General features: G+C 41.4%; 1 protein-coding gene across 1 annotated transcript in view; it reads left to right on the top strand.

The window, feature by feature from the left end:
- Nucleotides 1–14,722, top strand: part of otog (otogelin) — a gene marked incomplete at its 5' end in the record, with an annotated part of 86,053 nt that extends 71,331 nt beyond the window's left edge. Inside the window, 21 exons of the mRNA XM_084053802.1 lie at nt 85–262; nt 454–602; nt 776–865; nt 978–1,164; nt 1,985–2,205; nt 3,319–3,457; nt 4,090–4,278; nt 4,690–4,905; nt 5,983–6,087; nt 6,473–6,577; nt 7,292–7,399; nt 8,134–8,241; nt 8,786–8,826; nt 9,342–9,417; nt 9,585–9,763; nt 9,867–9,968; nt 10,196–10,315; nt 11,035–11,080; nt 12,020–12,091; nt 14,043–14,122; nt 14,504–14,722. Of these exons, the coding sequence (XP_083909928.1) occupies nt 85–262; nt 454–602; nt 776–865; nt 978–1,164; nt 1,985–2,205; nt 3,319–3,457; nt 4,090–4,278; nt 4,690–4,905; nt 5,983–6,087; nt 6,473–6,577; nt 7,292–7,399; nt 8,134–8,241; nt 8,786–8,826; nt 9,342–9,417; nt 9,585–9,763; nt 9,867–9,968; nt 10,196–10,315; nt 11,035–11,080; nt 12,020–12,091; nt 14,043–14,122; nt 14,504–14,704 (2,712 nt within the window). The 3' untranslated portion in view covers nt 14,705–14,722. The remainder of the gene's footprint in view (nt 1–84; nt 263–453; nt 603–775; nt 866–977; nt 1,165–1,984; nt 2,206–3,318; nt 3,458–4,089; nt 4,279–4,689; nt 4,906–5,982; nt 6,088–6,472; nt 6,578–7,291; nt 7,400–8,133; nt 8,242–8,785; nt 8,827–9,341; nt 9,418–9,584; nt 9,764–9,866; nt 9,969–10,195; nt 10,316–11,034; nt 11,081–12,019; nt 12,092–14,042; nt 14,123–14,503) is intronic.
- Nucleotides 14,723–27,435: the final 12,713 nt, after the last annotated feature.

Genomic DNA, 27,435 nt, shown 5'->3' with positions numbered 1-27,435 from the left:
TAAACACTCAATCATAACTCAAAAATAGCATCAAATAGCATTAAGATAACATTGTCCTCCATTGTGCTTTTGTGTGTCCTGCAGCCTGGTCATGCAGAGTTCATTGATGAGTGTACCAAGTATATCTGTGTCAACAACCAGTTGGTTCTGTTCAACAAGACTCAGAACTGCCCCTACAGCTCCTCTCCTCCAAACTGTGGGCTGCTGGGCTTCGCCATACTGGTCAATGGAGACAAGTGCTGCCCTCAATGGGATTGTCCATGTGAGTGACACGCACGCACACGCACGCACACGCACGCACACACACACACACACACACACACACACACACACACACACACACACACACACACACACACACACACACACACACACACACACACACACACACACACACACACACACACACTTTCAGAAACAAACTTTCAGTTTAATTTTTCCTGTTCCCTCCAGGCCGCTGTTCCATCTTTCCAGACCTCAACGTGATCACCTTTGACGGGAACAGTGTTGCCGTGTACAAAGCTGCCACCTACATTGTGACCCAACTACTGAATGAATCTGTCAGTGTCACGATAGAAGAGTGCCCTGCTGACTCAGAGCCAGTGAGTCCACAACCTACATATTAGTTTTATTGCACTTCAGTAAATATTTCCATATCCAGCATATTTCCAAAACTCTAAGGTACCTGTAGTGGTACTATTTTCAGTCCAACAGAAAACAGAGCCGCTAATTGTGCTGTTAGGTGTTTGATGTAATTATGTGCTTCTTTCTAAAGGTCATTTGGAATTTCACCAACCTGTGTCTGGTGGCCCTCAACATCACCCACAAATCCAACAACGTCCTAATTAACCGACTGCAGAGAAGGGTTGGAGACACTTTCTTTCCTGATCATGGCACTTTTGATATTGTCTTCAAGTGCCTTCTGCAGCCTACAGTAATAAAACCCCATTTTAAACATATTTGTGTGTGTGTTCCAGCTCTATGTCAACTCCAGGTATGCCAGGCCACGGTTTAAGAAGTTTGGCTTTGAGATTCTCGACACGGGCAATATGTACCTTATCCGCAGCCCAGCAGGACTCAAGATCCAGTGGTTCCATAGCACTGGCATGATGGTTATTGAGACGGAGAGCACCACCAACAAACTGCCCACCATGGGCCTCTGCGGTACGGCAGGACGGCCTTATGGTTACACAAACCGTTTCGTAATCAAAAGCTTAAAGGTTCCAGACAGTCCCTAACCATAGCCAGTTTTCACAAAGTCTAGTATTCTGTCCAAGTCTAGTACAAAACAGAATATAATTGCTTAAACTGCTCACTCCCTGTACATCACTGTTGTTAAAGTGTTCAATGTGGATAATAGCTATGTTTCCATTCAATTTAGATGAAATATTTAATGAAAACCACAGTTCACCACTGTGTCCATTATGAGAGGAAAACCCTCACTCTCCTTTATTCGCTAAAACTTTTCCATTGCACTTTATCATAATTTATTTATCCACGAAAAAACAGACAAATTCCACCTCTTGCAGCCCTAAAAAGGTGATATTAGAGTAATTATATTGAATCATTTCAGGGTTCTAATTAGGGATGCACCGATATATCGGCCACACATCGGTATCGGCCGATATTTGCCGTTATCGGTCAATATTGGTATCGGCAAATAAAGTTGACATTCATCGATGGCAGTAGCCGATATTTTTCTGTTGTTGATAAGCATACATTTTGGGCTGGTTATATTGGTGTATTGGTTATGTGCAGCCTACCAAGCTGTAGATTCTGAACAGCTATTTCTTATAATGAAGATTTATTTGTTCCCTGGCACAAAAGGGAGAAATAATAACACCAAATACTAAATGAATAAATACTGGTATCAGTATCGGCTATCGGCTAAATTGTTACTTTAAACATCGGTATCGGTATCGGCCAAGAATTTCCATATCGGTGCATCCCTAGTTCTAATAAATGTGCAAAAACTACTCTCCAGGTTGCTGTGATGGGAACCCGTCCAATGACCTGACCCTGCCCGACGGCAGCTCTTTGGGCGAGGGCGAGGACCCGGCACTGTTCATTGACAGCTGGCAGGTGCCCAACACCACCAGCTACATCAGCTACAGTCGCCGGCGTGAGGTCAACTGCTCCACCAGCGACTGCTCTCACTGTCTGAAGATGTTGCACAACCACACCTTCACCCCCTGCCACGCCTACGTAGGTTCATCCTGCCCCACCCTACCTTCACTCCCCTCCCTCCACCTTCCCCTCACGCCTCCTTCCTCTCATCTATGTCTCAGATCATTTTTAATTTTTCAGCTTTGATTTACTTGCAACATGATAGAATATAGAGGCAGTCCAATGAAAACACTGTTGGAAGAAATGTACTTTTAAGTGAGAGGGAAAATATATACACACATTTCTGCTCAAAGGACATGACAAAGAAAGACGAATGAAATAAACATGACATAACGGATACATTTTTAAATCGTCAGATGCGTAGGATGACTCACAGTAGAAGAAAGAGTGTTGTGTTCGTTGGTGCGTGAGTGCATATTCATGGAGTGAAAATAACATACAGTAATTCTGATGGATTACAGCATGGTTGTATGAACTGACAGGGTTAGAGGTTCCTTTCCGTGTGTAGCTGAACGGTTCAAGCCTGGCAGCCTGGCACCAATCGTAATCGTATTGCTCAGTGTGTAGAGCATGGCATTAATATTGCAACACAGTAAACTCAGAGTTAAATTACACTCTACACATACTGTACACAATGGGAACCTACACATTTTACTGTGTAGGTTCCCATTGGGCCAACCCTACTCATATTCCCTCCTTGAAGTGTTTTGGAATCAAACGCCAACAAATGGCATATGCTAAACAGGGGCGTCACGGCCATTCACTGTGCGTACGACGCAACACCCTCACTCTCCCAGATCCGTGATTTCATACCCCCCACTTTTTGAAAAAATAAAAAATAAAAAAACATTTTTTTTATTTTTTTATTTTTATAATAAATCGGTAAAATCAGGCAAAAATAAGAATTAAATAACCTAACCCTAAAACCGAAATAAAGTTACTAAAACACGGAAAAAAACTAACAAAATCCGCCCAAAAAAACGCGAAATTTTGAAAATACAAAATTTGTTTACATTTGACATTTTTTTTTCAAAATTTTTTTTCAAAATTTTTCAAAAACAGTGTAAAATAAGGGGTATAGTCCACCGAAAGTCCATCCCCCCCACCTTCTGAGAGCCTGTGACGTCCCTGATGCTAAACATTCATGATATACAGTACTGTATACCTGTATATGTACATTTGTTCTTGCAGGTACCCCCCACCACATTTTGTGAGGTTTGGGTTCGTGATGCTGAGTATGTCAACAACCCTTGCGTGGCGTTGGCTGCATATACAGCTTCCTGTCACAAATTCAACATCTGCATCGAGTGGAGGACTCCAGATTACTGCCGTAAGCTATGGGATTTTGGGTCACATGTCAAATTCACCTCAGTCAAGTAAATTCCGTTCAATTGCTCTCAGTTAAGTTCAACTGAGCATACTTTGATTCTGTTTGATTCAATTCAATTCAATACAATGGACCAAAACTATTTGTCAGTCCCTGCCTACTTTATTATGCCAATGCCCCATGTGCGGTTTCAGACTGACTGGTCAACCCACTGAAGAGAAAAATGGATGCAAGCAGACAGACGTATAGATAGATGGACAAACAGAGTTTTCTCAATTCTGTAGTAGGAATACAATCTCGAATAAATCAACTACAGACCTCAGTATTTCATGTCCGAAATCATCCAAAGGGACAAAGTGCTCCAGTTTAGCAAGTGTAAGGCTTTTTGTTACAGTAGTATTGTAGCAGTGGCATGCATAAAGAACATATCTCTATGTGTACAGTAGTAGCCCTGTAAATTAACTCGGAGGATGATTTCCGGCCATCAGCATGGCCACTCTGAGATCTGTCTGACAGATAAAAAGCCTCTTTGTATGCTTTGAAATCTAATTCATTGCACAGTATATCATAGGCAAGTTATGTATTGACAAGGGTTTTTAATTGACTGACGGCCTGGTCTGCCCTCTTTCTCCCAGCGTTCACATGTCCAGAAACGCTGCGATACCAGGCCTGTCTGCCAGCCTGTACGGCTCAGTCCTGCCCCAGCCTGGACTTTGACCCAGACCCAGATCAGTGCTCTGGGCTGAGTGAAGGCTGCGTGTGCCCAGAGGGAACGCTGCTCCACCAGCCGTACTCGGCACTCTGCATCACCCCGGAGAAGTGTGGTACGCCTGGTGTATTCTGAGCTTCTATTGTGGTCTATCGCACTTTTACATCTATTTTCTTTTATCTATTAAAGTACAATACGATCGGTTTACACCCAGCAAATCAAGTTTATAAAACAATTTCTATATGTAAAACAACTTTGATTATTTAGAAAAGCACTATATAATTTTGATGTATTATTTATTATTGTTGTTGTTATTATTAAGATATGAAAATACAAAATGAGAGTAGATCAAAGGGGATAAGACATAGGGAGATAGAGAAATGTGCATGCTGATTCCAGTTTAGGATGTAGATTAGTAAATGACATGTATAGTTGCAATAGAGGATCAGTGTTTACGCTCAAGATTTTACTGTGCAAAACCACAAAGAAAGATCTAAAGAAAGAATCTGTATGTGTTTGTGTGCAGCCTGCACAGACAGCTCTGGCACTCCTCGTTCCAATGGTGAGGTGTGGAAGGCGTCCAAAGATGGCTGCTGCATGTACCGCTGTGACAATGACTCCATCGTCCCTGTAGAGTACAACTGCTCCGCTGTGCCTGCACCGCTGTGTAGTCGAGTCGGGGAGATCGTTGTCAGCCTCGCAGTCACAGATGACTCCAGCTGCTGCCCACAGAAAGCCTGCAGTAAGACCGACATTTGCACAACACTTTATGACATGGCTTTGCAAGAGGCTAGCCATTTATAAGAGGGCCGGTCTGTGTGTGGGTGTTCAGCAGGCTGCCAGTAGACCAAAGTAGTCCCTCCACCCCCCCCCCCCCCTAAATACTTTCTAAATATTTAATTGTAAAATGTTATTATGGAAGTCGAAGGGGCTTTTTTGAAACGTACTGATAGCTTTGCAGTGATTGTTGGCTATAGCTGCAAGGTGGTAAAGGCTACAGAACGCCCTGCGTTATTACCGTATGTCAGCTTTAATGTTTGCTGCCACAGTGATAAAGTTAAATGGATGAGCTAATGAGACAAACTGACTATGGAATGTGCTGGCATAGAATACAGAAATGAGAGTAAGTTGACGTTAGGCTAGCTACGTCCCATTTGGTTTCAGGTTTGAGGTTTGTGAGGTGTGGGCGTTCTTTATAGCCACGTAAGACAATATGGGTGGTCTCTGCCTAGTCACACTCACTCTTGCCTGGGTCTTTGCTACTGCTGACACCTTCACCACACCTGCTGCCACATTTAGCAACATTTTACAGTAGGGTGGGGTGGGGGAATCACAGTTCCAACAGACCATAGTTTAACTTTAGACTTTTAATTGTTTTTAATTAGGTACGTTAGGTAGATTAAATTTATATTTTGTTTAAATTAGTTTGGTATCAAGTTAAAATTGATTTTCAAATTATTTATTTTAGTTTAGTAGTTCCTTTAAACATTCATCATTGTGAAGGGAGTAAAGTTGTTTCCATTCTTTGCTTAACCACTTAAACCCTAGCATCCCTATTCTAGGCATGTCACAATAGGTTAACTTTTAGCGAAAACACTATAGGCAAATATTCGCTGGAAATAGCACATCTACAAGCTCAAAATGCTTTGCAATGCGACCTCTGTGAGCTTGTACATAGGCTATTTTCTGCAAAGAGATTTGGTGTGGAGGGAGAAAATGAAGGGGGCCAAGGATCGATCCCAGGGGGACCCCGGTCAACGAAGTATAGCGTTCAAGTGGTTGAACACATTTGAACTCTTGTTCTTGTCTGTCTCTCCAGTCTGTAACCACACGCTTTGTGATGACGTCCCTCCTGTGTGTAAGTACGGAGAGAAGCTGGTGTCTTACTACAGACAACACTCCTGCTGCCCTGAATATGTATGTGGTGAGTAGAGGCTCTCTGAACAATGCACAGGAACACTAATTGTAGCTTAGCTTAGTTGTTCATTGTCTACCCAAGCTGGAAGTTACTTTGATTCATCTAGCAGCTAGATGTCTAATCAGGGACTAATTAGACCCACGAGATGTATCAGGTAAATGCAGTTAACTGCCCGGTAGGATAGAAGAAGAAGAGGCGTTACTTCTAACTTTTACTGGAACCCTAAGTTTACATTAAAGAATCTCTATAAACTCACAACACATTTAGATAATACAACGTTCCCTTGTCTATGGTGTGTGTGTGTGTGTGTGTGTGTGTGTGTGTGTGTGTGTGTGTGTGTGTGTGTGTGTGTGCGTGTCTGTGTGTGTGTCTGTGTGTGTGTGTGTGTCAGAGTGCGATCCTGAGTTGTGTGAGTCAGACATCCCTACGTGTCGAGAGGACCAGACTCTAATCGCCGCCAGAGCCGATGGAAGCTGCTGTCTGGCTTACATCTGCAGTAAGTTCTTTTCAGTGGTCAGATGGGTGGCCCGCAAGCGCAGGGCCCTGATCTAGAAAAGGTTGAGAATGACCATTTCTGGATCGGGGAAAATCTCGAAAGCATTTTGTGACCACTTTAACCCATTTAGACCTGAGGCCGATTCTAAAAACGCCTTCTAAATCCTGACCTAATTTTCTGAAAAACTTCAAATATTTGTTCAATAATAACAACAAATGTATGTTGCTATATACGACTGAACGGTATAGTTACAAATAGGGGTTCCCGCTCAAAATGGGTTAACATGGCAGTCATTTGGCTGTCGTTTTAAGTGGTCAGATGTGTGGGATGCGTGTGTTTTCAGAGCATGTCTATTTTGATGACCAATCAATCGATTGTGTTCTGGCTTGGCTCAATGGAGCCGTAGTATACTTTAAGTTCACAATGAAAACTCATTTTTCAAGGTTTCAAGGTTTTAAAGAAAATCTTTTCTATATTATCAATATAATCTTAGTGTTTTGCAAATTATTTAGGGGCCCACTTATATCCTCATGGCCCTCCAGTGGGCCCTGGCCCCCACGGGTTGGGAATTGCTGCCCTATGGTGTGCTCATCTGTTGACATATTAATAAACCAATCGACCAGTTGCACCTTGTATACATTTTTAAACACACCTTTGTGTGTGTGTGTGTGTGTGTGTGTGTGTGTGTGTGTGTGTGTGTGTGTGTGCTCCCAGTGTGTGGTGCATGTACAGAGGCGCTCCCACGGTGTCAGGAGGGAGAGGTCATGACGGTAGATGCCAACGGCAACAGCACGGACCGCTGCTGCCCTTTGTATTACTGTGGTAAGAACAAGTATACACTAAAAACAGCCTTTTTAATGTCAAGAACCCCCAGTTATGTGTTAGGCCACGGCCCCCCATTTGTTACAAAAACAATGAATCTCTGTCTGGACCTCCCAATATACGCTGTCAAATCTTAAGTGTTAATTCAACCCATTGAGACCCGAAGCCGATTCTACAAATGTCTCCAAAATCCCAACTGTATTCTGAAAAAAAAAACGCATGTTTCTATGTCAGTGGTTCTCAAACTTTTTCATGTCAAGGACCCCCAAAATTATATGTATTTGGCTGCCGACCCACATCTCAAAATATGTTGTTCCAGGGACCCCCCAGAAGCAAAGAGTTACAAATGTTCACTTTAAAATAATATATAAATAAATTAATTTGCACACATTTTCTCGATTTTTCAAAAATAGCAGATCTACAAGCTCATAGCGCGGCACTCAGTGCCGCGCTATGAGCTTGTAGATCTGCTATTTTTGAATAGCCAAAGTGTAAAATAATGCTTTTTAGCTCAAATCAAAAAGTGACACCGATGCGTTCCAAGTCTTAATGGGTTCACTAATTGAACTAATCAGTGTACAAGTCAAACCAAATTGAACCTTACAACCTTGATTTGAAATGTTTTTGCCTTATATCGTGTGTGTGTGTGTGTGTGTGTGTGTGTGTGTGTGTGTGTGTGTGTGTGTGTGTGTGTGTGTGTGTGTGTGTGTGTGTGTGTGTGTGTGTGTGTGTAGTTTGTGAGCCTTACAGGTGTCCTCCGACCAGTCCGTGTCCAGTAGGGATGTCTTCTGTTGTTGTCTCCACACCCAGTCCAGACCAGTGCTGTCCCAGTTATACATGCGGTACAACTCCTCACCTCCAACACCTCCTCCTTTTATACAAACAGCATTGTTAGGTTTTGCTAGTTAGTCAGCAATGTAATAATGTTGATATAAATGGTTGCAGTTTTGACTAACGCAGTTTCTGACATCTTGAGGGATGTAACAATATTGTCGTCATCCAGATATCGTAATAACAAATATGTCTCAATATTATCGTGGGCCTCTCAATATTTTGGTGGGCCTCTGACAGCATCTACCAGGCCAAATGTTGTACTGCTTCGTTTGAACATGCAGCGTAGTTGATTTAGCTAAATGTCTAACCCGGTGGAGCAACATAGCCTTGACATTTAGCTTAGCAGCTAACTTAGCTTCAGTCAAACAATGCTGCCAGCTCTGTGCCAAGAGACACAAACTGAAGCGTCACAAAGCCTCAAACAAGCGTGCATCTCATTAACCACATGAACCATAGCATCCCTATTCTGAGCAATTTAAATATTGTATAATATGCGCGTGTGTGTAGGTGACATTGTCTGTAAATATGATGATGTTCTCTTTGTGTTTCCAGAGTGTGCCTGTGAGAAGATCTCCAGTCCTAAATGTGCCCTGGTAGGTTCCCCTGTTCTGCTGAAATCCATGACGCTGACGCAGCTGAGAACACTCATCACGCATCTGGATTTTAGTTTGTTAGTGGAATTAGGAGATTCTTAGCTTCCTAACTAATATCTTCTTTCTTTTAAACTAAGTATTCATAGAGAAAAAATACAGTAAAATGTGGAGTAAAAAGCTGCAATGATTTGACCAAATGTGAAAGTGAATATAAAGCCAAGTGTGTTTCATTGCAATCAAAATTGGATGAAACCCCATCAAGTCGAGATTTTGACGAATTTTGACGCCTAAGGGGCAAGCCACCTGGAAGAGTGTTATTATGCATAATATGTGTGTATGCCTCCCCAATTTTTGTCTCTGTCCGTCCTTTGGTCTTTCCGTCCGTCAGCAAGTCTGTCTGTCCATCCATCCGTCCGCCCTTCGACACTGTCATGGTTTTCTCTCTAACTGGACTTCTGAGTGTACCGTTCGAAACATGTTGTGATGAAGGTTTACTATTTATGTGTTTTATGAAGGGAGAAACAACACAAATGGACAGAGCCTCCATGGAAGACCCGCAGAACCAGTGTTCTTGTAAAAGATACAAGTGTGGTAAGCATTTGTGCGTGTGTGTGTGTGTGTTTGGGGGTGTGTGTGTGAAAGGATAGGAGGGTGGCTGGTTTCTCACTCAGTGTCTCACCATTGAGTTAAAATAAACTCAAACTCGAACCATCTGTCCTGCGTGTGACGTGTGTGTTGTGTTGTGTCTGTGTTTGCAGTGCGCGATGCGGTGTGCGTGGATGGCGCGTTGGGCGTGATGCGTCCTGGACAGACGCTGGCGGAGCTCGGAGCGGACGGCCTTTGCCACACGACTCAGTGCACCCGCACTCTGGACCCCACCAGCGGATACTACAACATACGCACAACCAGCGTCAACTGCTCTGCATCCTGCCAGCCTGTACGCTCAGAAGAATCACAGTTCTAATGGATTGACAAATACAGTACAATACCCCTAAGACTAAAACTGAGAGTTTGCATGGATGTGTATGTGTCTTTTTCAGAATCAGGTGTACATCCCACCCAGAGACCAGCAGAGCTGCTGTGGTGTCTGTAGGAACATCTCCTGTCTGCATACTGAGAATGGAACGACAGTGCTGCACAAGGTATTGTGGAAGGAAGAAATGAAAGAAGGAAGCGTTACGTTAAACATAGCCGAATTCTGAGTCACAATTCACACCTTTTATTTTCATCCAAGTCCTCCATGCAAATAGCTGATTTATAACATTACAGCAGCTCACATAATCATTCCACGTTGCATTTCATTGTTTAGCAGTATAGTGTTGTTGCTATGTGTTTGTTTAGCAGTGGTGTTGTTGCTATGTGTTTGCAGCCTGGGAAGACGTGGGTGTCTAACTGTATGAGATACGACTGCTCAGACACTCAATCTGGGCCCACACTAATCAGCTACCCCTACAGCTGCCCTCCCTTCAATGAGACAGAGTGTATGAAGGTCAGCACACACACGCGCACGCACCCACGCACGCACGCACGCACGCACACACATCATGCATGCAACATGAAAGATACAAGTGGGCACACAAATATGGACATGACATCTTTGAAACACAAACCGAGAGCTGCTCGTAAAAAGGTGGTCTTTAGCTATTTTTTTGCATTAAGGGAGACTTTAAGATTTTGTTCTGAAAGAAAGTTGAAGCATTGACATATGATATGACATTTTGAAAAGATAATGGGCCCGATTCACTAAGCTGGTCGTAAATATATATGTAAATAACGTGTAAATAAAGTGACTAAAGGAGCGTGTATTTTATCTATGCAAAAACCTCATGCAATTCACAAAGGGGTGTGTTAATCCCTGTTATGCCAATATACACATTGTTTTTGTGGTCTGTACCCTGCGTCAACGCTCGAAAATAGAACTGTGTTCTATACGTCAATAGGTTTTGACGCACCCACTTGACGCCTCGAGTGTGCCTACAGCAGTTAAAAGTATTGGGTGCATTTCTTAACACAAGCTACTGACACTTTCTATGTGTCAGGGCCTTTAGTGTCGTATGGCCAAAATAGCACATCAACAAGCTTGGCTATTTTTGAAAAAAAAATTGAAGATTTTTTGAATATGTATTGTTGCATATAATGCACGCCTCAAAATAGGGATGCCAGGATTAAAGTGGTTATAACCTTAATGTGACTGTTGTCTTGATCCAGGTTGCTGGGAGTATAGTAAATTACATGGACGGATGCTGCAAGATATGTAAGTGATTTATACCACACTATACTGTACTGTACTGTAGCTACAATAGAACAGTGCTCTTCACCGCTGCTTTAACATGTGTTCTCACAAATACATGTTTGGCCTTCAGTCGGTTAGCTATGCACTTTTTTTGAACTTTGTAAATCTTGGCTAAGATATTTTTTTGCTTAAAAGGGGGCTCACACCTAATCCGTAATGTATTTCTGTTGTTGCAAAATCACACATTGAGACGAAACTGGGTATGATTATTGATTACAATATTACTAATGTGTTTCACACTATTTTTGTTCATTGATCAAATATTTTCATTATGAAAAGATTCAGCAAAAAACTAAAACAAAAATGTTTACCCCAAAATCTATTTCATTTTTTCCCTGCATTATCAACTGAGAAGTATACCAATGTATCTGTAATTATTCAGTTATCACTGTTTAAATAGAATTAAACTTGAATCCAAATTGAACATGTTTAGTCAGGACTGAAATGTACATACACTACATTGAATCGATTGATTCTATAATTTCAAATTAGTTAACTGACTTTACCTGAGAACAACACACTCAACGGATTAGGTGTGAACAAGGGGTTTACCCTGGAGACCTAGCTGTATTGTTCCTGTTTACCAAAGTGTTCTTGTGTTACAAGTCAGCTTCAGATATTGTGTAACGTGTATGACACTTGTAGGAACCGTTGGCATGCTTTTCAGTGAACCCCAGCATTCGTTACAATAAGAAGAAATATGAGATTGTATCGGTTCAAAAGCGATATGAGTGACGAATTGAAATATATTCAGCATTGTGCTTTATGATGTAAAGTATGTGTGCAAACCAAATAGACTCCAGTCCTTGCTAGAATCCTTCATTGAAAAGCATCAGATGACATGCATGTTGGGTTTTGTGGTTTAACGTGCTCACCCTCATGTACCCAATCCCTTACCAGGTACTGGATACTCTCTCTTCCCTTTCCCAGTTAGTCCATTGACACCCACAGTTAACACAAACTGTGAACGAGGTACCGAACATGGCTTGAACTAAAAAAAAAAAGAAAAAAAAGAGAAAGAAACAGAAACAGAAGACAAACTACAAAATCTAAGGCTTGCCAGCACCATTGTTGATATCCAACAATGTACTTCCCTCCAAAATGAGATGCTAAAAGTAACAAATAGAGTCAAACTTTAGAAACTTTAAAGGAAGTTATTTACAGAGTAACAAATAGTCCACCCCATACCTAAGACCCCATTCCCTCTCTCTGTGGACCACATACATGACATGGCTAAACTCTTTCCCCATTTTGCACTGTCAGGGCAGTGCATTGTTGATTGCCAACAATGTACTGTTGGTAGTGGCCAAGTAGTTTCCATTTAGATGTCTGCATGTGTGTGTGTAGCAGCTACTGATGTGGGCGTTTGGTGTTGGGATCTGTCATCTGCTTGGGTAATATGGTATACTGTGTACACGTAGCCATTGTAGAGGTTCCATCGTTTGTTTTACTGCATGCCTGCAGCACTGCCTCAGCAGCATTTCAGAAAGGGATTGGTGTGGAAAAGTGTTTTTATTTTTATTTCAATGCCAGACAGCACAAAGAATGATGGCATGAAGAATGACGGTTATGCCACAGTCATATGATATCTGCCTGCTTTAGTTGAGCTGTCAAAATGTTGTGATGGATGACTGTCTCAATGGCTACCACTGTAGAATTGCTGCTCTTCATCAATTCATTCTTTTTTTCATTTGTTAATTTAGAGGACTCATCTACAGTCCAATGTGTTTAGCCCCCGAAAGGCATAATACATTGTTACATTTTACAGTATTCAACCAAGCTTTTGTTACTTAACAAGTTACTTTTGATTTGATTTGATTTATTTGACACAATGTAAAAACAATACAAAAAACAGTACACAAAATATAAAAGGAAAAGTGCCAGGAGGAGGCAAGAAGCCCAAAGGGGCTTTTACGAGGCCTCTACCTATGTATAACACAATAAATACATAGGTAGAACTTTAAAATCCCAGCCACATATTACCACAAATCTCTCATGTTCTCCTCACAGGTGGATGTCTTCTCTAAGGGGGCATCATTGTTGTTCTTCTTCAACTTCTAGAGAGAGGGCTTCCACTTTCCTAGCTTAAAGGGCTCTGTGCTTCAGACATTAAAAAGGATCATACCAACATCAGTACATGTCTTTGTCAATTCACATTTGACGACCATATACCGTACATAAACATACCTGTTTGTTTATATATATTTTTTAATATTTCATGTATGTTTACATTTTCTCCACAGTCAATAGGGTCAGCGTTTGCTAAACTCACTGTGATGTTTTGAAATAGATTAAAACACAATGACAGCATAAATGTCAAAAGATAATGACATCATAGGGTTCAGTTTTAATTTAAGTCTTATTAGAAAATCAAACAAATGATCTGCAGTAATAATGTGGTTCATATTCAATGGGCTAAACATGCCAGACAACCGGTATGGTCCTTTAACATTCCCCTAAACATGATAAAATAACATTATCAAATAGAAAACTCACAGCATAAATTAATAAGAACATTTTATGATATACTAACTAGACCATACTAGCATCTTCAAGGAGCATTAAGTAGTTGTAAACTAAACTCAAACACAGAGTTTGATACGACCGCCAATGGCTCCACTACCACAATCCACAAACACATGGGTGCAACATGGACATTATTATGACATTACAGAATCAATTAAATACATCCTGCACAAATGGATCATGACTTATATAACCTTTGCTTTCTGCCCTGCTGTTGCCTATCTCATCCTTCTACTAAACAAAAAGCAACCACTTGGCAACTCCTGCATGTATTTACAAGAGCCTACTTTTTCTTCCAGGCTCTCGCAGTAAAGTCTGGAATGACAATTTAACTCTCTCTCTCTGTGTTAATGACTCCTGCCGTCTCAATTTGGGTTTTGTTATTTCATGTAAACAGGTAAAGAAGATGGCAAGTCATGTCAGAAGGTGACAGTGAGGATGACAATCCGAAAGAATGACTGCCGCAGTAACAGGCCGGTAGGTCGGCGTTTAGTTACTAGTTATTTTTCAGGTATAAATTATGATATTATGAAACACACATTAACCACTTTAGCCCTATTTTATACCGAGGCTATTTGAAAATAGCCGATATACAAGCTCACAACTCGTCGCATCGCGACGGGTTGTGAGCTTGTAGATCTGCTATTTTCAAACATTATAGTACTTTTACTGTTGGTACTTTAAGTACATTTTGATGCCAATACTTTTGTACCTTTACTCAAGTAAATTTACTTCTACATTGCAGTATTGATACTTTTACTTAAGTAAAGAATTTTAGAACTTTTTCCACCACTGCTCTACTTCAAAGTAACGTGCGGTCGTGATTCAACGAGCTCTTTGTCCTCGGCTTCGTTGCAGGTGAACATAGTGTCATGTGACGGCAAGTGTCCGTCGGCCAGCATCTACAACTACAACATCAACACGTACGCCCGCTTCTGCAAGTGCTGCAGGGAGATGGGCCTCCAGCGCCGCTCCGTGCAGCTCTACTGCAGCGGGAACTCCACCTGGGTCAACTACTCCATCCAGGAACCCACAGACTGCTCCTGTCAGTGGTCCTAGACACACTTTTTAGACACACTCACACAAATATAAACAGGGTTCGATTTGCTGGGGGGAATGGGGGGGAATCCATGCCGCTGCTTTTGATATACCCACCATGGTCGTTGATGTTTTATCGTAGGTGGGGGATATGTTTTCCCTGCTTTTGGTCAGACTGAATTAAATACATGCATTTCCTTTTGGGAAATGTAGACTGTCGATATGCTTAATATCTATATTTGATAATATCACAATTTATTAAGAAAATATACATTTTAACCACATTTACCCTGGTGTCCCTTTTTGGGGAATTGTTTTTAAAATGCAAAGTTGGAATAACGTGTTCCTTCCACGCGTTACGTCCTCCTGGGGAAACTACCCCCTGTGTAGTGCCCAGGATCACTTAGAAAATTGGCACCGGGTGAAAAAGGGTTACAAAATAAAAAAAACAATGAAAAATAGCGAAAATAGCAGATCTACAAACAAACAACGCATCACGATGCGACGCGTTGTGAGCTAGTCCAGGGGTTCCAGGTGTTATGAGTTATGCATTTTAAGTTGGTCTATCTTCTCTATTTGTTGTACGAGTATATAGAGTTTCAAGTGATTAAGGAAATGTCCCCCCCCCTCTGTTTTTTTAACAAATCGAACCCTGCAAATACACACAGATACAAACGGAGATATAGACCCACTGACAGACGCATGCTCTGTCAGTGGCTGTTCCGGTCCATGGTTCCACATGCAGACACAGCACAGATAAAGAGATGCACAGATGTAGATATACCTGTACAGATGGGCATACACAGTAAAATCCTCAGTGTTCATTTCACTCTGGAGAGTGTACAAATGTAACAAAATGGACCTGTGGATAAATTAACACTGAGGATGTTACTGTGTACACATGCACAAGGCATACTGTGCAAAACAAACAAGACAGACTGCAGGCACACACAGACTTGATATACACACATAAACAATCTCAGAGTTCTACATTAATCTCTCATGAACAGGCGCACGCACACGCTCACACACACACACACACACACACACACACACACACACACACACACACACACACACACACACACACACACACACACACACACACACACACACACACACACACACACGAACACACGAACGCACGCACGTACACACGCACGCACGCACGCACACACACGCACACACACGCAGAGCAAACCAAAAGGTAATCTTGGATCATACCTTGAAATGATGTTGTCCTCCTGTACAATAACTGTAACTGTAACACAGTTATTCATTTGCCACACATCTGGGGAGAGGGAAGAGGAAGTGTCTGAGGACTACAGGAAGTTCAACCACTGGAGGTTTGTCTAGGCTGAGTTAGTTATAAGAAAAGACAAAAGTGTGATGATCAGGACGTACCTACTGTTTGCTGTATAGGAAGCCCCCCCACCCCCATGATGGCCCTATAGTAATTAAAAGGCTCTGTTAAGACTACACTACCACATAAGCAGCTACGTCCTACCGGGGAACCTCCCCTCTGTCAGGTGACAAGAAGGTCAGTTGGCTCTCATGCATTGAAGGAGGCATGAGCTCGGCTCTGGGCTCCCTAGGCTGGCGGGGGGAGTGTAGCACCCAGGATCACTTAGATAATTGGCACCGGGTGAAAAGGGGTTATAAAGTCGTGGGATAAAAAATAATAATTAAAAAAAGACTACACTACCCTGCTTGTTCAGATTGGCAAGAGGCAAAATGTTTATCTGGGAGTAAAACTACCTCCCGCCAAGTGACCACAGCGGGAGCTCAGTTTTCTGTGGCGTTGTTCATTGTTGCAATGAAGAAAGGGGGAAAAGAAGTTTTTCAAAATGACAAAATGAAACAGAGAACTAGAAAACCAAGGTAGTGTGATTCTCTTCAGCCATCACCTCCCCTCAGTTCATATTTATGTTGTGTATTTTTTAGAAACAAATATTTACCCACAATTCCTCATGTTGTGCCTTGTTTGTAAATAAGTAAATTCCCTCAAGTCTTTGTTGAAATTTTTCTCTATTACATTCTATAGATACTTGACTTTTAGGAATAAATATTAATAATTCAATATGTATATCCAGTGATATTAATAAATATATACCTTATATAATCAATGGTAGAGAAGGTATTGCTAAAATGATTCAGAATAAACTCTACGTGGAGCACTTTATTTATTTATTTTGACAATCTAGCATAACCCCTTTTTAATTCTGTGCACAACGGTGTTGTCAGAGAGCATTTAGCCCTAATGTTTGGCCTTGAATTGAACCCCAGAGCACTAAACCTGGCTACACTGACGATACAAGTCACAAGTTCATTCATTTAAATTTTCATGATCTAATTTCAGACAAAAAGAAATTGTGATTAAGCACAAGTTACTCATGTGAAGGACTTGGTGAACTTGGTAACTTGTTTTGTGTGTTTTAGATTGATGCATGTATCATTATTTTGGGTCAAAGCCTGTTTGACTTACTGTATCTAAATCCATTATTGTTGTATTGATTTTGTCTTTTGAACAGCACATGAGGATAGCAGGGTCGAACTGAATTTGTACCATACAAATGTACATTTGTGTTTTCAATAAATATTTCCTCATAAAACAGATGGATATGTATTTGTTTGTTTTTTACCAGGGTTTCCATTAAACTGTGTCAACTTAGACGTAACTAATTCGGGCACCATCCAACTGACTGACTGAATTTGGCATGTGTGTAGCTGGTGACCCGAGAATGTGTTGTGCTGAGTGGGAATTGGGTAGGACCAGCGGTTGTCCAGAACCTGTATCTGCATTTCTCTGGGCATGTCAGTACTGGGCAAACCCAAACCATCAGGATGCTCAGGTGGTGCAGTGGTAAAGTACCTGTCCACCACCAGAGATGGTCAGTGGCCACTATTTGTATTGTATTGTATTTGAAATATTTTTTTGTATATTCTAATATGTGTTTGGCTGGGATGGATTTAAAAAAAATGTATCAAGATACTTTCAGATATTGTATTTGACTCTGTAGTTCACATGGAAACGTCAGTCACCCTTGTTACTAGCACCTTCAAAAATAAAAACAAATGTCCGAGCTGCTCCAGTGTCCTCTCCTTCTTCACTGCTGTACAGTCCCGCTCCTGTGACGCACCGGACCTGTAATTTTATTCTCAAATTGACACATTTAAAACATTTACACAAGTTTATACTTGAAAAAAAAAAAAAAAACACAATGTGAGATGTCACTTCTACACTTCTACTGCACACTTCTTATGCTTCTAATTGGCTTACCCACCTTTAAACCTAGTGAATGAAGCCTCTTGGAAATCTCCTCATGCATTAAAAATAGTTCACTTCTTTGATAACTACATTGCTGCATAACCCATAAATTAACGAACAAGACTCATATTTGATTATTTGTGATGCTATGTGTCAGTATCCTGGTGTCAGTATGCTGGTGTCAGTATCCTGGTCAGCAACCTGATGTCAGTATCCTGGTCAGTATCCTGGTTTCAGTATCCTAGTTTAGGTATATGGTGTCAGTATCCCGGTGTCAGTATCATGGTCAGTATCCTGGTGTCTGAAGTATCATGGTCAGTATCCTGATGTCTGAAGTATCATGGTCAGTATCCTGGTTTCAGTATCCTAGTTTAGGTAAATGGTGTCAGTATGCATCCTTGTCAGTATCCTGGTTTCAGTATCCTAGTTTCAGTATATGGTGTCAGTATCCTGGTGTCAGTATCATGGTCAGTATCCTGGTGTCTGAAGTATCATGGTCAGTATCCTGTCTAGCTTTCGATGATAACAAAGGTCACTCTGGCCTGTGCGCTCACACGGTGGTAAACATTGCGCTGCCCGCTCCAAACACCATGAGAAACACTCTGCCTGTATGATCAATTTATTCTTAGAAATGAATTTACTATTTGACAATCAATCTATGAATTAAGTAATCATTGCATCGGTTTTTATTCAATGTATTTTCATGCATTTTCAAAATGCAAAATACGTTTTTGTATCTCAAATACATTTCTCAGAAATTGTATTTGTATTTTTTACACTGACTTTACTTGGAGTGTCAACAATACGCTAAATGTGAATGTGATTGAATGAGCGGTTCTCGAGATATCCAAAGGACAGACGTACACACAGAGATGTTGGGTAACTACTCCCTGGAATGGTTTCAGGCATGTCCTCTGACACCTCATCTGTCTAAGACCATACTGTGTGACTGAGAAGGCCACATAACGACCTGAGGCGCACAGGGCACAGAGTGACGCAGGGGCTCTGGCAGGACTGATGTCATTGTCATAATGGGCTCAAGGGGTGCCCTGCTCACTCATGTCATCATTAGATGCCAGTGTAGCGGTGCCAACCTCAAAGCGCCACTGAAACTTGATCCTGGGGCTCAGTGTGTTCCGTGAGGAAGTAATTTTTTATGTAAGCATGACAGTGGAAATACAGTGCAGTACGTGTATGACAACTTTGCTTGACTTGATGAAAGTGACAGAGATGAGTTCTGCCCTGATGAAAGTGACAGAGATGAGTTCTGCCCTCTCAAGAAAGCTCAAGTTACTTTCAAGTGCCATTCGTAGCATGGTCCAAAATTCATGACCAAAACCTGGCTTAGTTGATGTTGACAATGACATAGCCTACTGTAAGTATGTGGGAATTAAGATGTCAAAAGTTAGAAAAGGCTCACATTTACTATTTGTTTTACATTACAGGCACCAAATATTAAATGCTACAGTGTCAAGCCAATAGTGCTCAATGTTTCTGTTATCGTAAAAGGTTTCGGGTTATCAGGAAGTACAAGTATTAGATTAGGACAAGAGCTAAGATGTGTGTATGATAGTGTTGAAGACAGTGGTTTGAGATAGTGTAGCTATACAAAACTGACTCACTCCCTTTGATTGATTGATTGATTGATTGATTGATTGATTGAATACTTTATGAACACGATTATTAACAGTACAGGTAGTCAAAGGTTATGCTAAAAGGATAACACAAAAAGCCCCAGGGACTTGTTTCCATTGTACTCCATCAGTAATACATATATAATACATAGAATACAGTGCATAACATATTGGAATAAAACTCAGTAGAGTCATAAGGTAGCCTACATTTACAGAGAAAGGAGGGGTGGGGGCGGGGGGGGGGGGCAGAGGATTCTACTATCAAGGAGTTAAACTATGTTCACTTGTATTTTGAGAACAGGAATTCTTTAAGGTTAGTTTTGAGTTTGGGTAGAGAGTCGAGAACTTTTATGTCTGTAAATACTTCTGGATTGGTTTGGCTGTGGGGGTTAGGGTGGTAGGAATCATTTTGAAGTGAAACACCAGGGCTTACCTTCTTAATCCTGTCACAACAGCTGCAGCCAGGCCTCCACTCATCCCCACCACCAGCACACCACCAACCCTGACTGAGACATTTACCCTCATCTCTTGCTATGACATCCATCAACTCGCAAGACTTTAATTGTTCTTTGTCTCAGGCAACGAAAACTTTCAAGTATTACAATCACACTTTTTCCTTTCAATCAGTGTATTTTCAAGTGGGACACACACACACACACACACACACACACACACACACACACGGACACACCACACACATGAAACACAAGAAAACGTTAGTACCAGCATCCTCAGATTATACTACAACAGCTCCATTGAAAGCATCCTGCCAGGCAGTGTTATACAGCCTGGTATGGAAACTGCCCGAAAAGAAAGAAAAACCTACAGCGGGTGGTGCGGTCAGCAGAACACATTATTGTAGGAGAGCACCCCTCGCTCCAGGAACTGTTCAAGAAGAAGTGCCCATAGTCAAAGCTCAGAGCATCATCACAAGGACAGGCACCACCCCAGCCACAAACTGTTCAAACCCCTACTACCGCTGCCTACCGTAGCACCAAGGGCCAGAATAGTGTTGACACAACATTTTGATAGAGTTTTAGTCATAGTCTTTTGAATCAACTTCCATTTAGTTTTAGTCATATTTTAGTCACCTTAAATGTTTTCCTGTTAGTCTAGTGTTAGTCGACTAAATATCATAAGATTATAGTCGACTAAATCTACAGATGAAATCTACAGATGATTTTAATAAAATGTATTTTGGCGGTGCCTTGATGGCGTCGTAATGGTTGTAATGGCTTGGTTGCATGCTGAAAATAGACCATCTACAAGCTCACAACGCGACGTGTTGTGAGCTTGTAGATCTGCTATTTTCAGAGCGCAACACCTGAGAATAAAGCATAGTCTTTTAGTTCTACTGGATCTCTTCTCCACTAGTCCCTCCCTAACATTTTAATGTAGTTTGTATGTGTTGACGAAATTGTCAATATATTTAGTCTTAGTTTTAGTCATCATAGCTTAGTTTTTATTTCGTTTTCAGTGAAAAAATGTAGTCAACGAACATTTTTCATCATAGTTTTAGTCGACGAAATCAACACTGGGCCAGACCACCAGGTTTATGTGCAGCTTCCACCCGACTACCATCAGTTGAACATTACATTACATCATTACATTACATTACAGTCATTTAGCAGACGCTTTTATCCAAAGCGACTTACAATAAGTGCATTCAACATAGGTAGGGAACGAAACTACTAATCACCAGAAGCATTAAGTGCATTTCCTGCAAAAACAAGCAACCAAGAGTACACCTAGCACTAAGGTAAAAGTGCAATATATCAGCTACCTACTTTCTCAAAATCAAATGAGCGCGAGCTAATACAAAAAGTGTATCGACTAAACAAGATCCAATAAAACAGTACAGCAATAAAACAAGAGTTCCTACAACAAGAGTTCGTGAACAAGGCATGACCACTGCCTGTCATCATCAGGCTGGCCTTGGACTTTTGCTTTCCTCATGGACCTGCTTTACCAGCTGCTATGCTCATCATGCACCTTATTTTGCCAGGCGGGGAGAGTGATCTTTGTCGCTTTCGCCAGGGACTCCTACAGGCTGGGGCGGTGTCTGTCAGTGGGGGGTGTTGAACGGGGGGGGGGGGGGGATAGGACAGGGGTGCTACAGTATGTCTTCCCGGTGGGGGCTTCTCACTGGCAGGTGAGGCGGTAGGGTACAATACTGTGTACATAGGTCAGTGACAAAATAGGGTTGGCAAGATGACAGATGTAAAAACCTTTTTCACCTGTTCTCATTTAGCCCATTAAGGCCTGAGGTTCCGATTCTACAAAATGTTTTCTAAATCCTAACAGTTTTTTGAAAAAAACATATGTTTCTATATCAGTGGTGCTCAAACTTTCTCATGTCAAGGACCCCCAAAATGATATGTATTTGGCCGCGGACCCCCATCTCAAAATGTTGTTCCAGGGATCCCCAGAAGCAAAGATTTGAGTTGAAAATGTTTGCTTTAAAAGAATATAAATATATCAATTTGCACACATTTTCTCGATTTTTCAAAAATAGCAGATATACAAGCTCGTAGCGCGGCACTCGGTGCCGCACTATGAGCTTGTAGATCTGCTATTTTTGAATAGCCAAAGTGTAAAATAATGCTTTTTAGCTCAAATCAAAAAGTGACCCAGATGCCTTAATGGGTTAAAATGTTACTTTATTTTAAAATATCAAATTAAAATAGACGTTATTAGCATTATCTCTAGATGTATCTATTTGACACCTTGTGTTACATTGAGTGGGACATAATGCTGAGAAAACCTTTGTTTTTTAAATAATCTTTGACAAATTGTGTAGCAATTTAAAAAGAATACTGGAGACAAATCTCCAAAATGACAGCAATGACATTCGACCATGCAACAGCCATATGGCCTTAAATGCGATTGGCTTCGAGTTAAATTGAAACGGATTCTATCCAAGTTGAAATACAAACCTTGGCCTACTGTGAGTGTGTGTGAAAGGTTTCACGCAGAGCAGTTGAGCAGTGCCCTTAAAGATTAGATTAGCTGCTCACAGACACACGGACCGATGGACAGGGGCTAAAACATAAACATACTGTAAGTATTCCTCTCTGGTCTATGAAGAAAACAAAAAACCTATACAAACATAATAATATACAATGCATTGATGCATGCATGATACTTCTTTCAGGGTCCAGCAACAACAATTGCCCTGCAAAGGCAATAAACAACTGTTTAGAGGTGTGGTAGATGACGCCAAATATACCCTATTCAGAAACACAAATAACAGCTTCAAAATGGATATAGTAGAATGCTTCAGAATAGTAGATTACACACACACACACACACACACACACACACACACACACACACACACACACACACACACACACACACACACACACACACACACACACACACACACACACACACACACACACACACACACACACACACACACACACACACACACACACACACACACACTTGCCCCATGTCAGTTAACAGGTGTAGAGGGTCTGTCTGTGTCCCATGCAGAGAAGGGGTGCATTGTGCTGACTAGTGCGGTCACCAACTGTGAATTACAACTTCCTATTGCCTGTCGTTCGGGTGTTGACCCCTGGATAGGCTGTAATGGCCGTGACTAATAGAGGTAGTCGGTTGTGATTTGTGATGGATTTGAGTTTGGGCACAGAATGAGAGGCAACAGTATGCTGTATCTGTTTATTTAGGTGGAAAATCCCCTTTAATTCAGCCTGGAAAAGGAGTAGAATGAGTTGTATCGTGTTTTGTGAGAGCTGGGTGCAAAACTGGGTTCAGTCACTCAGCTAAGTGAAACATGAATCTAGTGCTTCTAAACTTTAATAACACATTACCGGATATTTGCTCTCGCCATGCTAAATTTAGCTGGAGCTGTGGTGGTGTCATTGCATGCTTATCATTCACACTCATCGCTGAGATTTCCAGGCTGGGACAGATGGATTACTACAGTAGGCCTATGGTATGGTGCTTTTTATAACCTGTCCACGGGGGGCACCCACCATGTGTTTAAATATCATCTGTGTACACACACTCGCTGTTGTGCTTTCTTGTTTGTGTTTGCTGTGTTGCTGTGGTTGTTATAATTACTATCAATCACAATTTTGTATTAATATTATTCTTTTTATATTGTAATTATGTGGATGGCATCCCGTGGCTAATTACGAAAAAACATCCTCAGATCAAACTTGCACCAACAGCTAGCAACAACAGGTCCACCACAGTAAAAGCCTTACGGGCCATTTTTTACACTCTCAGAGTTACATTAACACTCTGTGATCATGAGTGTTAATTCAACTCTGTGAGTTAATCCAACAGAGAGAGTGTAAAGATTGACAGTTAAGGTCCATTTGGGGGGTGAGTGTGAGATGAAGAAAGAAAATCCATAACAAAGCCATCACCTACAGTAATATTGTACTGTATTTCACCTCTAAACATCAACTGGGACATTGTGCACAGGTTTTCTTTGATGTTCCAACAGTATCTAAAATAGTTTCCAAAAAAAATCCTTTTTAGGTTTAAGCTCCTTCTGACTGGAACAATCTACCTGTTCTTATTCGGTCAATAACATCTCTTCAATTGTTTAAAGCTGCGCTGTCCTCTCACCTTGAGATTACCTGTCCATGTTTTCACTAACTATCAGTATAATAGATCTATGACGCAATGATTCAAATAAATGATGTGCTCTGTGTATTGTTATTGTGTTATTGTTGTATGTTTTGTTTTGTTTCCCCTCTTGGTTGATGTTGTTTGAATTGTGTATTCCGTAATTGCCGACGCCCTTGAAAACAAGATGGTTCATCTCAAGGGGTTATTCCCAACAAAGAATTTCAACACATTACACTTATTATATAGCACTAGGCCAATGCCTGTTGGAAAGTATGCCCCTCCGGTGTGGGGACTTAAATGTATGCTCTCTCTTGTCTGACATAAGGTTTCTCTCTTTGCAAGTTTTTAATCAGATGAATCATCCACATTTGGTCAAGAACTGGCATTGTGTTAGAATCAACCTCAGAATAAAAATGCATTATGAATAAGCAAGGACTTGTCAATGCAGTACAGTGACAGCTCAACGTAAGATCATTAAAACAGTTAACTCTACTGTCAAAATATCTCAAGGTACATGAAGGACAGATACACTTGCACGCACGGTGCAAGTCACCACCACCACCATCACCATCCTCATCATCATCAAATCCCTTTGATCCCCAATGAATCAACCTATGAGGCAGACATCCATTGTCAAATGGTCCAGTGGTTCACCAAAGATCACAGTTTAATCTCTGCTCACTCAGCTGTGATAAATACACAACATTTTACAGTGTGTATTTTGACAGAAGTCCTGTGTTAACTGTTTTAATGATCTTATGTTGAGCTGTCACTGTACTGCATTGACAAGTCCTTGCTTGTTCACAATGCAATTATTTTCTTCTGAGGCTGATTCTAACACAATGCCAGCACTTGACCAAATGTGAACGATTCATCTGATTCAAAACCTACAGAGAGAGGAACCTTATGTCAGAGAGGTAAATTGAAGTCCCCACACCATCTCCACCTTCTGCCCCCCAGCACACACTGTCAGTCACCATTCCGAGGTGATTTGGGACACAACAGGGCCACTCATTAGTGTCTTGTTATTTTTTCTGTTTTATTCCCTCCTCCCCTTTACCTAACAAGAGGAAGCCTTGAGAATAGATTAATGCCTGGCTTCTGTCCACACTCCCACACATCAAGCGCTCTCCCAGCCCCCCCTAGAAGGGGGTGGGGGTGGGGGGTCTTAGGTTAAGTCAATTCTAATGGCTAAAACATAGAACCTGCTTTCCCTATTTGCTCCTGTCTGTAATAAAACCATTAGGACACTTCCTGAATAGGGGACAAATGTCAGGTTTATTCTCTCTCTCTCTCCCCCCCTCCCCCCTCCCTCACAGTTTACAATTACATTGCCGAAGCAAGTGTGAAGTACAAACTGTCAAAATTAAGAGATCTCTTTGAAATGTAAGCCTACTAGAATAGTGGTATTACACCATCTTGGTGTAGATAATGTCATGTATATTACAATATTCATAATCTACGGGTATGGTCTAGTAATCTATAATAAAGTGTGTCTCTGATGTCTTGGTACAGTTGGCAGGTAGTAAGAAAGTGTGGCTCAGTTTCCACCTCATTTTGTGTGAAGTGGGTGCACAGTCTGTCTTCTTTTGGGACTCGGGAGCCTGTGGCGGACTCTCAATGGCAAGGCTGTGAAATGGTGCATTTACAGTATATAGTGAAATGGGAAATGGCGCATTTATATAATGCCTTTCTTTATCCAAAGCACTTTATAATGTGCATTACATTCATCCATTCAAATACACATCCACACACCGGTGGCGAAGGAAACCATGCAAGGCACTTAACCTGCTCATCGGGAGCAATTGTGCTCACTGAGTCTGTACATAGTCAAGGGTTTCCTTAGTTTTGAATCAGACACAGTGCTCACTGCTCAGGTATTCTGCCATGGTGTATTCTCTGTTCAGGGCCAAATAATTCCAATTTCCTCTGGTTTCTGGTTGATTCTTTCCAATGTGTCAGGTAGTTTTAACACAAATGATAAGAAAACATGTTTGTGTTTTCTTATCATTTGGTGAAGTTCAGTGGGGTTTCTTTCCCGGTGGCTCGATCTGCTTGTGCTAGTGAGCAGATTCCCAGAACCATTAGGTGACAGTAACTGTAGGTGATGGCTTTGTTATGGATCTTTCTTTATCTCACACTCACCCCCCAAATGGACCTTACCTGTCAATCTTTACACTCTCTCTGTTGGATTAACTCACAGAGTTGAATTAACACTCATGATCACAGAGTGTTAATGTAACTCTGAGAGTGTAAAAAACGGCCCGTAAGGCTTTTACTGTGGTGGGCCTGTTGTTGCTAGCTGTCGGTGCAAGTTTGATCTGAGGATGTTTTTCCGTAATTAGCCACGGGATGCCATCCACACGCCCTAGTTGGAACAGACTGTGACAAAAGGAGAGGCCAAATGAAGATGACAGGTTTGATGAAAATGCCACTATGTCAGGAAGAAGGAGGCTTGGGAAAGAAGGGAAGGTGTTTCGGAGAGGTCAAGTCAAATGGATCATTTTGTATCAACATCGAAGAGAGAATGTAATAGGGGGTATTAAGAGCAGCTTCAAAAAAACAGTCACCTTTTCACCAAATGCACATTCATTTGAATCCTTGTTATGTTTATTGGATTTTATTGGATTCGTACATTTCTTCATTATTCTGTATTGTCTTTTCTGTCCCCCCCCCCCCCCCCCCCCCCCCACACACACACACACACTCCCAACACACAACGCTCAGTTTACACACACAAAATATGATCATGTATTATGCTATGCATTTTTGGCAATACAAACGTCAATCAATTTAATCAATCTCATGTTATCTTATCTTATGTCTTCTTGATTCTTGTCAGGCATGTGGATAACATGGCTAAACGCGGATTACAGGGCCATCTTATCTTATGAAGATAAGATGGCCCTGTAATCCGTTTGCCTGACTCTCACCTCCCAAAACAAGTCCTTTATTCGCAGCTTGTTAAAGGGAAACGGGGCCCTGGAGGCCAAAAGAAGATGTACAAGGATAACATTAAAACAAACCTAAAGAAGTGCCACGCAGACCTAAAAGATTGGGAAGACATGGCAAAAGACAGGACGACCTGGAGAAATCCTTGTCCGTGAGGGTGCTGCCCTGTATAACGATGACCTCCGCCATGCTGCACAAGACAAGCGCAGACTCAGTAAGGAGAGAGCAACCACCAAACAGGTCCAACCCAAACCCACCACCACATTCCCCTGTCCACACTGCACCAG

Source organism: Gymnoscopelus microlampas, assembly GCF_963454915.1.
Source record: "Gymnoscopelus microlampas genome assembly, chromosome: 1".
Lineage (NCBI taxonomy): Eukaryota > Metazoa > Chordata > Actinopteri > Myctophiformes > Myctophidae > Gymnoscopelus > Gymnoscopelus microlampas.
This window is presented reverse-complemented; position numbering and strand designations above follow the sequence as displayed.